The sequence below is a fragment of the Panthera onca genome, chromosome F1 (assembly GCF_046562875.1).
Source record: "Panthera onca isolate mPanOnc1 chromosome F1, mPanOnc1 haplotype 2, whole genome shotgun sequence".
NCBI lineage: Eukaryota > Metazoa > Chordata > Mammalia > Carnivora > Felidae > Panthera > Panthera onca.
The window spans coordinates 17,069,258-17,084,033 of record NC_138355.1 but is presented as its reverse complement, the minus strand read 5'-3'; the positions used below and the strand labels follow the sequence as shown (position 1 = coordinate 17,084,033).

General features: G+C 37.6%; 1 protein-coding gene across 10 annotated transcripts in view; it reads right to left on the bottom strand.

Annotated features, from left to right (window-relative positions):
* DNM3 (dynamin 3) overlaps positions 1 to 14,776 on the bottom strand; it is a 573,673-nt gene that overhangs the window by 481,330 nt on the left and 77,567 nt on the right. For all 10 annotated transcript variants that reach the window (XM_060643523.3, XM_060643524.3, XM_060643514.3 and 7 more), the window contains exon 2: positions 717 to 790. In XM_060643523.3, coding sequence (XP_060499506.1) covers positions 717 to 790 — 74 coding nt within the window. The remainder of the gene's footprint in view (positions 1 to 716; positions 791 to 14,776) is intronic.

Sequence of the window (14,776 nt, the reverse complement as noted above, 5' to 3'; positions counted from 1 at the left end):
TTTCGTTTTTGCAATTCATGAGGTGTGGTTTTTATGAGTACTTTCAAAGAAATTGGTAAGAAAAGTAGTAAAAATCCTCAAGAAGAAATAGGGAAAGATACAAATGCCAATTCATAAAAGAAATATAAACACCAAATAACACAAAAAAATCTAACATCACCAGTTGCTAAGAAATAAGAATGAAAACAAAGCTCATTTACCTATCAAATTATCATGGTGTTAAGGAGTAGGGGAAGCATAGCACATTAGACGTAGATATAGATACACATACACTTGTACATACAAATACAGATATTAGATGGATGTTGAATTGTTACTTAAAAAAATTCCCAAACACACACACTTGTGGAAGAAAGTAAACCAGTAAAGTATTAGTAGTTAAACTGTATTATAAAATTATATAAATAAAAATTATATATATACATAATTACATATACATTATTTTCTTGGCATAAAAAATAGTAGGTGTTTTAAAAGCCTACACACAAATAGTAGGTGTTTTAAAAGCCTACACACAAATAGATTTTCCTTGTGATGTAATCAAAGGAATTAAAGGAACAATGAAGAAGAGAGCATTTGGAGAGAAATGCAGGCCACTACCCAGAGCAAAGGGTTCACAAAAACATTTCTGTTGCTACAACCCAACACCCAGGAATGGAGGCAACAGGTACTACAGCAATGTGCTCACTCATGTGGCAAACATCCTTATTTATTACCTGCTTTGGAAGTAACAAGCTGCAGCACAAGAGGCCGTCTGGTTACAATGCCCGACCCTCGAGGGAGAAAGTCCCTAAAAAAAAAAAAAAAAAAAAAGAGAGAGAGAGAGAGAGAGAGAAAGAAAGAAAGAAAGAAAAGAAATAATAGATTAAGGCATTTTACATAATTCTGATTACCTACAAATTTATAAGTCAAGTTCCACAGTAACTCCCCTAATTCCCAACCTGTCAGTGCATCACATGTCCAAAGAATGCTAGGCCCACTTTATAAAAGAATCATGTGCAATGTAAAAAAAAAGGGAGGGGGGAAGGCCCCTTATATTGAATATTAATCCAGGTGTATTATCATAATGACCTCACTAGAATATGTCACTCATTCATTTAGCTGTAATCAATAAAAGTTTACATTAAATTACTTTGTATTTTCATTTCACATTCATTTTCAGAGAGTCAGTATTTATAAAAACATCTGATACAGAAAACTCCTTTTGGTAATTAAAAAATCCAGTGAGGCACCTGGGTGGCTCAGTCACAGAAGTGTCTGACTCTTGATCTCAGCTCAGGTAATGAATGACCTCACAGTTCATGAGATAGACCCTCACCTTGGGCTCTACACTAACAGCTGGGAGTCTGCTTGGGATTATCTCTTTCTCTCAGTGCCTCATTCACTCTCACTCTCACCTGCACAGGCGTGTACACACTTTGTCTCTCTCTCAAAACAAATAAATTTTTAAAAAAGATCAATATTAGCACCATCAAACACTGACCATTATTAGAGGTAAGAAAGGCATTTTAGACCATGCCTTCTAAATATCCTGAAATTTTTTCCAATAAAAGGTCACACATAAAATGCAGGATTAAGTAGAGATACATATTGTGTATGTAGAAATTAACAGCAGAAAAAACACTGAAGCTTGAGGTTTTTTGTTCTCGTTCCTGATAGGTGAGAGTTTATTTAAAATGGGAGTTTTTTAACAAATAATAATTGTGTTTTAAGTGCATGTTAATATACACTAGACCAATAAAAAAAAATGCAGCTAAGAAAGTATTTTATAATTACATCTGCAATGCCACATAAACCAGTACTGATTGTGCAATGTCAAATTCATTAATATACCTATAACACAGCTTTTAAATGCATTTGGTTTTTTAATGTTTATTTATTTTTGAGAGAGAGAAAGACAAAGTGGGAGCGGGGGAGGGGCAGAGAGAGCAGGTCACACGGAATCTGAAACAGGCTCCAGGCTCTGAGCCATCAGCACAGAGCCGGACGCAGGGCTCGAGCCCACAGACTGGGAGATCATGACCTGAGCCAAAGTCGAACGCACCGACTGAGCCACCCAGGCACCCCTAAATGCATTTAGAATGCCTCACAACTTCTGGAAGATTCATCATTTTAAAAGTCACAAAATTCCATTCAAAATAAACTTCTGACTCAATGGCAGTGTTTCTCAAAAATGGTTCCAGGACCACCAGAAAGCGTTATATATCCACAGATGTCCAGGATTCATCCTACATCTACAGATTCAGAATGCCCAGGGGAAGATGTGCAGTATCTGCACTTTGTTTTTTTTTAATGTTTATCAATTTTGTTGAGAGAGAGAGAGCAAGCAGGGGAAGGGCAGAGAGAAAAAGGGAGAGACAGGATCCCAAGCAGGTTTTACAGCTGTCAGCACAGAGCCAGACACAGGGCTCAAACCCATGAACCATGAGATCACGACCTGAGCCAAAACCAAGAGTCTAATGCCTAACCAACTGAGCCCCCCAGGTGCCCCTGCAGTATCTGTACTCTTAACAAACTCCAGGGGTTTCTGATGTCCACCATGGTTTGAGAAACACTGACTTCAAGTCAGGATACATTACTCAACAATTCAGTGGGTGATAATAGCATAGGTCATACTATGAGTTTTGTAAAAATCTGGCAGAACAGAGCTTCAACACAGTGGGATTTCAAGGAACAACAGCTTATAAAAATGGCAAAGTCCAGTGAGAATGCTACAGAACCCAAGACTTTAGCTCTACTGATCTTTTAGAATTGGAGATAAAATTAAAATTTCCCCTACTACACATAATTTATTTTGCAAATGCTCGTGTAAAGTCTAACAGAGGAAACGACACTGAACAGCCTCTTAACTAAATTAAAGCTTTACTTGATTCCAAAGGACTGTTTCATTTGGAATACCATATGTGACTAAAATAAATAATAGTGAAATTACAAACTTGCATTGATCCCGAAAATGGCAATCTGAAATAAATAATATTATTTATTCATTAAAAAAATTCACTGAGAAACTAAAACGTGCTGGGGAGATGCTGTGGGCATCACCCTACACTAGTTTCACACCAGAAGTTTGAAATCTAATGGGAAGATAAAGACATGCACGTAGAAGACCATTAAAGAAGGGAACAGATTAACTACACTGGAGTTCAGAAAAGAGAGACCAATACTCTCTAAATACATATAATGAAATACCCTTTTAATATTCTCCAGGAACTATATTAGAATATTTTCTAGTTTTTATGGTTTCAATAATCACTTAAAATTTAATCAGAACAAGGACAGCATCTACTCTGTGTCTAAAACCAAAACCTAGAAAAAAGAAGTTAACTTGAGAATCAATATGGATAAAGGGAAAACAAAACAAAAGTCCATAGCACAGAGTGGGAGGGAATCTGTTTGAGCTATTAGGACTCTGAATGAGATTTTAGGATGTATAGACAGATGATGCCAAAGACAAATAAATATTCACATCTTAAATGCCTGAATAATGCCATTTAATGAATCAATAAAATATTTTCTTAAAAAAAAAAAAGAGGTAAAGAAGAAGGGGGAAAAGGCAAATGGAAGAAAGAAGTTTAGTTACTTAATACCTTCCTGCTGAGATCTGTTTCAACTCATGTTTATGGCCATCTATTTATAATGTAGATTTAGTAACAATCCCTTTGAAACATTATTAAAGCAAAATATAATGTATCAAATATTTTAAATAACAATTACCATGTGTTTGACTGAAAAGTAAGCCCACAGATACATCTAACATTTTTCTCTACTTTTTTTATTAAACAAACAGAACTTTGCATGAAAAGTAATAAATGGAGAGGCGCCTGGGCGGCTCAGTCGGTTAAGCATCCGACTTCGGCTCAGGTCATGATCTCACAGTTTGTGAGTTCGGGCCCCGTGCCGGGCTCTATGCTGACAGCTCGGAGCCTGAAGCCTGCTTCAGATTCTGTGTCTCCCTCTGTCTCTGACCCTCCAACTGTTCATGCTCTGTCTCTCCCTGTCTCAAAAATAAATAAACGTTTAAAAAAATGTTTTTTTTTAAGTAATAAATGGATTCAGGTATCCAACCTCCCTTCTTACTAACTCATACTTACTGGCCCCCTGCCATCCTACCTCCGATACATATATTCTCAGCAAAAATCAAAAGATTTGGTAACCAAATCCTGCTATTTGGAAGTCTCTCTGGACCTCACAAGAGTATCTAAGTGCAACAAAGCACTGGAGAGAAATTTCTCTCTTCTGACGACTACGTGACTGATCTGGCATCCTGAAAATCCATGTCATTCTGATGATCCAGCAGCATGAAGACCATATGCCCAGCACACTGCTGCTGTGAAAAGCTGAGGGGTGAGCGCTCAAATGAAACCCAGAGAGCCTGGCTTTGAGCCCCAGTTCTGCCAATCAATGCACAAAATTCTCTTTAAACCTTAACTTCTTTTGCTACTAAACTGAGACAACCCTATGGATCAAATGAAATGCAACATATGACAACTTTTTTTAAAATTTTTTTATGTTTATTTTTGAGACAGAGAGACAGAGCATGAGTGGGGGAGGGGCAGAGAGCAAGGGAGACACAGAATCCGAAGCAGGCTCCAGTCTGTGAGCTGTCAACACAGAGCCCGATGCGGGGCTCAAACTCACCAACCGTGAGATTGTGACCTGAGCCGAAGTTGGATGCTTAACCGACTGAGCCACCCCGCACCCCTAATATAGCAACTTTTTAAAAACCAAACCACTATAGAAAAAAGTAGTACTATTACCATTATTGTTGCTATAATATAGCCACAGCATGTTTTCCCTGATGTTGCCGTATTCTCTCATCTCAAATAAATAAATACATAAAAAGCCTCCACACATAATATTTTAACATTCATGAATGGAAGTTAAAGATGAAGAGCCACAGACCCCACTTGAACTGTACCCTTGGTGTTGACTAGCTGCACTGGTTCAGAAAGCTCAATTCCTTATAGCTGCCTCCAGCAGGGAGTCAAGACACTGATACAAACAATTATGAATAATTCATTAGCCATTGCATGCAACCATCCACTTGAATTTTACTATTTTCTATGCAATAGGTTGGTTCTCCTGTATGTATACCTTATGGGAAAATTACTTTGCTACATTAATGCAGAAAAAAATGACTTGCTTTTAGTTACTGTGGATTTAAACTATAATTTCTATTTATGGTCATGTATATAAAAATATAAAATTTGCATGCCATTTTTCTCCAACGTGAACCTTCAAGGTAAAAAATAAGAAGAGTAATCTGAAGGGGTGCCTGGGTAGCTCAGTCATTAAGTCTGCAATTTGGGCTCCCGTCATGGTCTCCTGGTTGGTGAGTCCAAGCCCCACATAGGACCACCTGCTGTCATCACAGAGCCTGCTTCAGGTCCTATGTCTCCCTCTCTCTCTGCCCCTCCCCCGCTCTCTCTCTCAAAAAGTAAATAAACATAAAAAAAAAAAAGAGTAATCTGAAGACTAAGCACCATTTAACTAACTCTACTCTATTGACTGAGTGTCTTATTTATGTACTTATGGTTGGATTGTACAGATTTTAAGGCAGGAAGAGCACTTCCCTCTCGATGCCACATACCAGCTACAACTCAAATGCCTTCCTTCTCTCTCAACCCACCTTAATAAAGCATTAATCTGCACAGTCTTAATAGCTGCTCTTCGGACAATAAATCGATGTTCTTTCATGGTTTCCTGACTTCTGCACAAAAAGTAGAGAACAATTCCCACTCTATGGCCTAAGAACCATGTTGATAATATTTCTTATTGGCTCTTCCAGAAACTTAGTTTACCAAGAAATATTGGTACTGGACCACTACAAAATGACTGACCTCTGGAAGCCTAAAAAAAGGAGAGCAGACTTGCTGTATCAACCAAGCTAAAAGAAGTTTTCCCATTAGCAACAAAAAGTAAATATAGAGAAGTTTTTCTTTAAGATAGATGTTGAAATGATCATTAACCAGATGATTTGCTTAATAAATACATGTTTTAGTATCTGCCCAGACTGAAGACACGAGGCATAACTTACACTGTGCAAGAAGTTAATTCATATAGTTGATTCATTCAAAGATAGATAAGCTTAGTCTTAGAAGAGAATAGCATGCAAATGATACAACAAACACGACAGGTATATGATTAATTAAGCTCCACACAAGGTGAGATATTGACATAGATCAGGCAATAATCTATTCTGCTTGGAGGAAACGATTTCAGAGAGGCACAAGGTAGGAGGCACTCACAGGGGATGTACAGAGACATGGAAGAGCGAAGTAACACAGAATATCAAGGAACTGTAAATATTAAAGAGAGGTCACAATGAGGTAGAAAAGAGTCTGAACAAGAAGGCAGGACCAGACCTCAGAGGCCTCCACTTGTATATTTTTTTTTCTTCCTCTAAGGCACTAAAGAGTTTTAACTGATCAGATTGGCATTTCAGAAAAATCCCTGGGGGACTATATAGACAATGTTGAAAAAAAGAAAAAGACAGGGAGACCAGTCACTAGCTTGTCCAGGTCACTGAGGATGAAGATAATAAAGGTTAAGCTCAGAACAGTAATGGCAAGAGACAGAAGACAACAGAGAGAACGGACAATTGGCAGGACGTAACGATCATTTTGATATGGAATGACATGAGATGGAGGAGTTAGAATAAATCTCACAGTTCTGGTTCGGTTAGCTGGCTGAATAGCGGTGCCATTAACCAGAACAGGAAATACAGTAAGGTCCAGTTATAGCTGTTATTTATATAGTATTTATCATGTGCCAAGCACCATTCTCATTTGATCCTCAGGTAGACGCTATTGTTATTCTCACTTCACAGATGAGGAAGCTGAGACACAGAAAGGTCACATAATTTTCTCAGGGTCACAAAGCTACTAAGTGACAGATCTAGAACTCGAACCTAGAGAATCTAGTTCTGTGCTAATGTGACCATTAGACTACGCTACACTGTAAAGGAATGGGGAAGAAGATAAGGGGATATATTTGTACATACTGATCCACAGATGTCTGGAGAATATCAAAATGGAGACAACTACTCAGACTGAGCAACTGGAGCTCAGAATAAAAATCCTGTCTAGAGATAATAATCTGACAGAAATCCATGGGGCAGGTAGTTAAATCCAAGAGAAAACACAAATAGGAATGGAATAGAGAAGAGTGATGAATATGGACTAAGGAAAATACCAACATTTAATGGACACTGAAAGAAACAGCACTGACAGATTGAGAAGGGGTCTACAGAGAGGCAAGCCAAATACTATAAATCAAAGGTATCCCTAAAGTCACACTAGCCTCTTAGTTACCTCCACCTAGATGTCTCATACTCAAGCTCTACAACTCATTATCATCTACCCAACATGCTTTTCTTCCTTCATTCCCAATCATATTCCACATCATCAGTATCCACATGTTAGCAAGCGAAGTACATGGAAAGCATCCATCCTTCATTTTCCTCTGTCTTCATGCTCTTAATTGGTTACCAAGTCCTGCTGATTCTACCATCCTGATATCTCTTAAATGCAAAAAAGCTCTCTTCTCTATTTCAATAACCACTTCAGGTACCACCAATGCTCATATACACTACTACAATAATCTCCCAATTAATTTCCCTGCACCCAAATTGAGCATACTCTAACCCAATCTAAACCAATCAACAATGATTGGGCATTGGGAAGAACACAGGCGTGAGGGAGCATACACATGTTACACTGGTCTATTTACATGTCTGCTCCCTCACGCCTGTGTTCTTCCCAATGCCTCCTTCAGTGCCCAAGCATTAAATATTTCTCATACTTTCTACCTACCCATTAAGGAAGATTTCCAATAGCCCCATATATTCATATCATGGAGGGAAAACACTGTCCTATCTGATTCCACAACCAGCAGATTGCTAAGTGGCATTTTACATGTACAGAAAGAACAGATAAGAAAACTCTCAATTTATAATTTATTGAGGTCATTTAAGTTAACATTTTTATTATGAACATTAAGGTCAACAATACTGGGGCATCTGGGTGGTTCGGTTGGCTAAGTGTCTGACTTCAGCTCAGGTCATGATATCATGGTTCATAAGTTTGAGCCCTGAGTCGGGCTTTGTGCCGACAGCTCGGAGCCTGGAGCCTGCTTTAGATTCTGTGTCTCCCTCTCCCTCTGCCCCTCCCTCACTCGTGTCTCTCTCTCTCTCTCTCTCTCTCTCTCTGTCTCTCTCAAAAATAAACATTTTCTAAAAAAATTTTGTTTAAAGATCCAACAGTATTTCCCCAAGTAAAAAATACAAAATACCAGATGGGCCAATATTACTGACTACCTAAAGATACAGAATAGAATTTGAAGGAAACAATTTTTTAAAAAAACTCCCAGAGCCAATATACTTTTAAAAATTATTCTTTAAGGGGTGCCTGGGTGGCTCAGTCAGTTAAGCGTCCGACTTTGGCTCAGGTCATGATCTCATAGCTCATGAGGTCGAGCCCCATGTCAGGCTCTGTGCTGACAGCTCAAAGCCTGCTTCAGATCCTGTTTCCTTCTCCCTCTGCCCCTCCCCCACTCACCGTCTCTCAAAAGTGAATAAACATTAAAAAAAATTTTTTAATTATTTCTTAAAAACAGGAATGCCTCTTCCAAAAAACTTATCTTCAAAATATAATTTTATGCATTCCAAAATAATCCCTGAAGGATTACTATCTTGTAGTCCTTTAAAATGATAAAACTCAATTAAAGTCAATTAGAGGGAAAAGAAGGAAAGAGAGGTGAAGAGGGAAAGGACAGATAGAGAAAGACACAGTGAGAGAAAAACAGACAGGTCCCTGCCAAATACTGCCCACCTCCTGCCCCAAGAAGCACTGAGGTCATGTATTCCACATGCTAAACACAATGGTGCTGTTAAAATCCCTGTGTGCTTCTATGCCTAATCCCAGAGCTTTGCCAACCATTACAATGCCACTTTAACTGTTGAAGGAAATAATTATGCCAAAATCTACAGATTTAATTGGAAATTTTCCAATGAAGTTGTCTTTTTTTTCCCTAAATTCTTAGCACAGTATGAATATTAGCATTTACAGATCTGTAAAAGATCACATTTTTCTGTTATTAGTTACTATATAATTTGAGGTATTCAATAAATACCACCATCATTTTGTTTGAAAAACATAGTTACAAATCCATATGCAGGAAACACTGTTTTTATTTTTTTTTACTAGCATTTATGAAATTTTAATTCAAATTTACCTTTCATTCACCAAACTCAAAATTTCTAAGCAAGTTTTTCATTAAATCTAATTAACCAGTAATGAATAGTTTCCACTGCAATATCCAAAATGCAAAATTTCTGAGTCCAAGATCTATAAACTGAATGAAGAAGCCAGTTTTTAGTTCACAAATACCATGCGTTCTCTCCAACGGGAAACTCTCAAGAACTTAATGCCTTCATATTTAACCCATTTTATTTGCTTTTTCACAAAGCCAGCTTGCTCAAAAATTAAAGCATCAGATTAGTGAGTCCCAGCATGAAGGAGAGGCAAACGGCTCTTGCTCTGCTCCACATCACATGGATGGATCTATTGCCACACAAACGGATGACAAAAGGGACAACCAAAGAGGCTGCTAGTTGCCTGACCAGTATCTATTTATACCTTATTTCTTATTAACAGAATCCCAATTTTGTTGAGAATGGCAATGGGACCAACTTTAAGGTAAATAAATAAATCTGTATTTCCCAGCCTCCCTTGCAAATGGGGTATCCACATAACTAAGTTTAATCAGTAAAACATAAGTTAACAAATAGTTCCTTTAAAAAGGTCTGATTTAGCTAATATATACCTTTTGTCCTTCCCTCTTCTTTCTTCTCCTTGTCAATTATACATAATAGCAGAGCTACAGAAACCATCTTAAGCCACAGGGCAACCTTGAAGATAAAAGCTATGGACTAAGGATAGCAGAGCAAAAGAAGACTGTCTAATACAGCGATGGCATTATGAGTCACTAACCCAGACTGGTACATACTGCCTAACAAAATGAGTAAGAAAAAGAGAGAGACAAAGAGAATAGTGTTTCTCAACCTTCTTTCTTTTATTGCCCTCCTAAAGAGTCTTACTATACATTTTTCTCCATTAAATTTTCCCCCATTAAATTTAATACCACAGACACACTGTATATCAGTAAATGTTCTGCATGTACATATGTGCTTTATACATGAGAAGAGTAAGATTACTTTTGTCCCCCAAGAATCAACTTTTGACCCTTGGAAGCAATCTCACCCCCACTGAGAATATGTGCTATGGATCAAAGAGGAATAAGAGAACCCAGAATGCTAAACATTCATCCTGTCAGTCATCCTTTCCTGCAGGGTTTCTAAGAGAGATATGTGGCAGAAAGAAAAGGTCAGAGAGCTTTTGCCTCAAACCCCTGCATATTCTCCTCTGAATCCTGGAAACATGGGTTGGACTGTAGGGAACCCTCATCTGGCCTAGTTATGAGGCAGGCTTAAGGCCTAGTACCAAAAAAGGCAAAAAGGCCTCCTTTGCCCCTTTTCCATGAAGCCCATATATGAATCTCAGACCTTTGTACATTGACACTATAGTGGGTAGGAAAGGCCCAAGTGTAGATGACCACACCTCATGAGAAGAAGCTAGGACAAGAGAACACTTATCCAATGACAAGGGGCAGGACTAGTGTAGGTAGCCACTTCAATTGACCCTGCCCCAAGACTGGACTTGGAGAAATATGACCCAATTACTGTCCTTGGTCCTGATTGTTTATTAGCAGTTCCTTGCAGGGGGCTGGAAGAAAAGAGTATGGATGAGAGTAGATGGAAACTTCTATAGTCAATACTATGCTCATCTGTTTTCGCTCTTCCTAAGATGTTGGGGGAAAAATTAGGTATTTAACTTAAAGCCAAGAGTCTGTTTTTCCACTAAAAAATAATGGAAAGCCATAGCCTCCAACTTCAGTTCAGTTAAGCATCCAACTTCAGCCTAGGTCATAATGTCATGGTTGGTGACTTCAAGCCCCCATAGGGCTCTGGGCTGACAGCTCAGAGCCTGGAGCCTGCTTCGGATCCTGTGTCTCCTTCTCTCTCTGCCCCTCCCCTGCTTGCTCTCTCTTTCTCAAAAATAAAAAACATTAAAAAAAATTTTAATAAAAAATAAAAAGAATGGGAATCTGATTTTCTAATTACCAAAGAGGGATTTAACTAGATCCTTGGATCTAAATCTCCCTTAATACTCTAGAAGCCTCATCTATTATTTACCCAGGCATACCTTTTATTCCCCGAACATCAGGTTCCCAAGTGACTTCACACTAATTTCAGGCCTTTATCTTGAGTCTTCTACCACAGAAGCCCTTCCCCAAGACATCACCTTTCTTTACCCATCTCACTCTAAAGACAGAAACCTCAGACCTTTTGTACTTGTACACTACAGTGTCTTCAAGAAAGCATTTCTTGAAATGTTAATATATTTAAATGTTTCACCCTCTTTATTCCAAGGTACCATGAACCCCCATCACATCCCCTCCCCTAGAGAAGCTATCTTAGGACAAGGACCTCATTTCTAAAAGGCCAGTGTTTGGCACAACACTTGACACAAATAAAGTCATCATTATAGGAATTAAAACTGTGAATTTCTTGGGAAGACAAATTTTAAGAATTAAAAAATAAATATGCAAACATTTATAATTAAAGATATAGGTATCATGTATGTGATCTATTCTTTTATTTTTTTACCTGAAAAAGATTTTTTTTTTTTTGTCTATTTAGTTGATTCTTTTTTCTGTGATCCTGTACCATTGACTGGAAATTTTAAAGATCAAAGGAAAAAGGAAGAAGGAAAAGCACTTAATATCTAATAGATAGATAATAATATCTAATAGATTCATATATATTTATAACATACATATTATAAATATTTAGCTATTTCTTATCTTAAAGGTTACCCTTGAAATGATATTCCCAATGAAAGGTTCAGAAATATATGTTTAATAGCTCCAAGTCCTAAAATGTACTAAAGGTAGCCAGTGGAAACCATAACAGAGTCCAATAAATTCTTGCTTACTACTTAATACATCCAGCTGACTACAGAAGGCATACTGATGAGTAAACTTAAAGAATTACTTTCTCTATCTACACCTCTCTGAGTACAGCAATTAAACTATATCACCCAGTTGTATATATGAAGAATAATATGTAAACTACATATCCACCAACAATCGGTAAACTGATAGTGTGTGACTGAAAAGACACTTTATTTACAGTCCAAACTACCTGTTGTGCTAAAATGATTGGGGTGGCTCCCTGTTTGTTCAGAGTGGAGAGCATCACAAAGCACATATGCCTCAGCAGCAATGTTTTCTCATTCTCCTGAGACCTACTAGCATGCTTTATAAACAAGCACAGAAGCTTTTGAAAATTTAAGAAGTCCAAAGGAAAACAGACCATTAGGTTGAAAAGAAAATAATCAAGACTGGCAGGATCTACTAATAAATTATGGCCATGAGAGTTTAAGATAGTATTTAACATGGGAAACAGAACAAAGAAATATTAACTCTATTCAAATCTGAATTTCTCTACCTTTACTAGAATTTTATTAGATAAATATGTAATATTTCTATCTGTGAAGAGCTTTTAAACATTTCTTTTCAGTAAAGCATGGTGGTTAAGAGCACAGATTCTAGCACTGAAATTCCTGGGTTTGAATTCAGGATCCACTACTCTTTGGCTGAGTTTCCTCATCTGTAAATTGCAGGTAGGTTGGGGATAGAATAATAGGAATAATACAATCCTTTATCTTTGGGTGCACTGTGACATGCAACTCAAATTTTCTTCAGATTTAAGAAAGGTAAAATGAGGTCTGAAACTTACGCTGTGTAATGGAATCTGACTCGGCACCTGGAATCAAACATACTATTTCTGTAGCAAAACAAATGAATATTCACAGTAATAGAAATAAAAGCACGCTATGAATAGCCTCACATCAATCAGGTCAAGTTTGCCAGTAAATGGGTTCATGTCAATATAAGTTTTGCCAAATGAGTTACAAAAATAATACTTAATTTTCAGATAATTTTGCATTCTGAAATTGTAGAAGACTGAAGTACATACTAGGCACATAGTATGTGGTCAAAAATTTCAGCTGCCATCATCATCATCACCTCATCATTAGGATTTTTAGAAGAAATAGTAGTAAGTTATGCTGATATTTATTTAATTAATTAATTACACAAATTTGTTTCAGAATATATCTCCAGAGCAACAAGTAGTGATTATCTTTGGCTAGCCATAAGCATGCGACTTTAGGGCAAGCTAGATCTAGTTTTTCATAGCATATCTAAAGTTTTGAGTGATATGAAAAGGAAACTATATCAAAATAAACACCTGTAACTTTAACTTTTTCAACTACTTCCTAGAAAGTCATCAGCTACCTAAAGGCTTCATTGTCTAAGAACCCTCACCACTGTTCTACTGCTTTTCATGAGAAAGGTTAATACAAAACAAGGAATGAAAGCTTAAACCAACAAAAGAATCAACACACATTCCAACCACAGTGTGCTCAATTCAAATACAGAATGAAATGAACCCCCTGGCATCTAGAGTATTCACACAAGCGTGTGGCAAGTGTTATTTCTAGCCACTTAAAAGCACCAGTGAAAAGAGCTCAAATACTTAGAAAAGAAAAGATCTCCAATCCCATGAGGAGAGGCATTTATTAGCACTTAATGGCCCTCTTTCATTGCCTTTCCACTGACGCATCTCTAATTGTTCCAATTATAATTTCAAGTAACAAAACCAATAATGGTAAAAGCCTATAGTTCAGTGTATGCATTGTGAAAAAAAAGGTCTTTAACAGCACAAAGCAGATATAAAAGTACATGACAACATCGAATCTGGGCAGGCAATGTCACAATAAATAGAGAAAGGAGGTGGTATAAAATGAGCACTGGTCAAGAAACCAGTTTAAGTTCCAGCTGTGACCTCAACAGGCCATTTAATCTATAAGACTCAGTTTCTACATCATTAAAATGTGAGGACTAAACTAATGTCTTCCAATGCCTCTGCCACTCCCAAAATTCTACTAATCCCTGAATGCTAGAATTAAATCAAGATACACAGAATCTAATCTCACCACTGGCTTTCTAAGCAATCTAAGGCTTCTTGTTTTTACTTCCATAACTAGGAATGTTAGTATCCAGTTTAAGTCCAGTGAATGCAAGGACTCTGTCTTATATACTCCCCACTACCATGCATGGCACATAGCAGGTACTAAACATATTAGAGAGAAGAAGAAAAAGGGAGGCAGGCAGGAAACAAGAAGGCACAAAGACACAAAGCCAGGAAGGCGAGACGAAATTGGCTTACTAATTTAATATGGCTACAGCACTGCACCTAAGAGTGATGGGGCTTGGGGGTGATGGTGGGGGTTCAGAGCTGACACCCAAGAAAGAATCCTTGAAGACATCTTTGGTGCAAAAAGGTGATTGTATTAAAGCACGGGAACAGGACCTGTGGGCAGAAAGAGTTGCACTGGTGTTGTTAAGAGTGACTGATTATATACCTTCAGGTTGGGAGGGGGTTAGGAACAGCATAAGTCTTTAAAGAATTTTGGAAGCAAGGTTTCCAGGACCTTGAGGGGCTAACTGTTGTTAGGAAAACGTCATTCATTACTGCTTAGTAAAACCTCAGTCATGAGACCCTTCAGATGTGTATCAGGGGCCATACGCTTGGAGTATAATTGCCAACATATACTTGGGGGTTAAAGATGAAAGAGGTCTGAAAAGG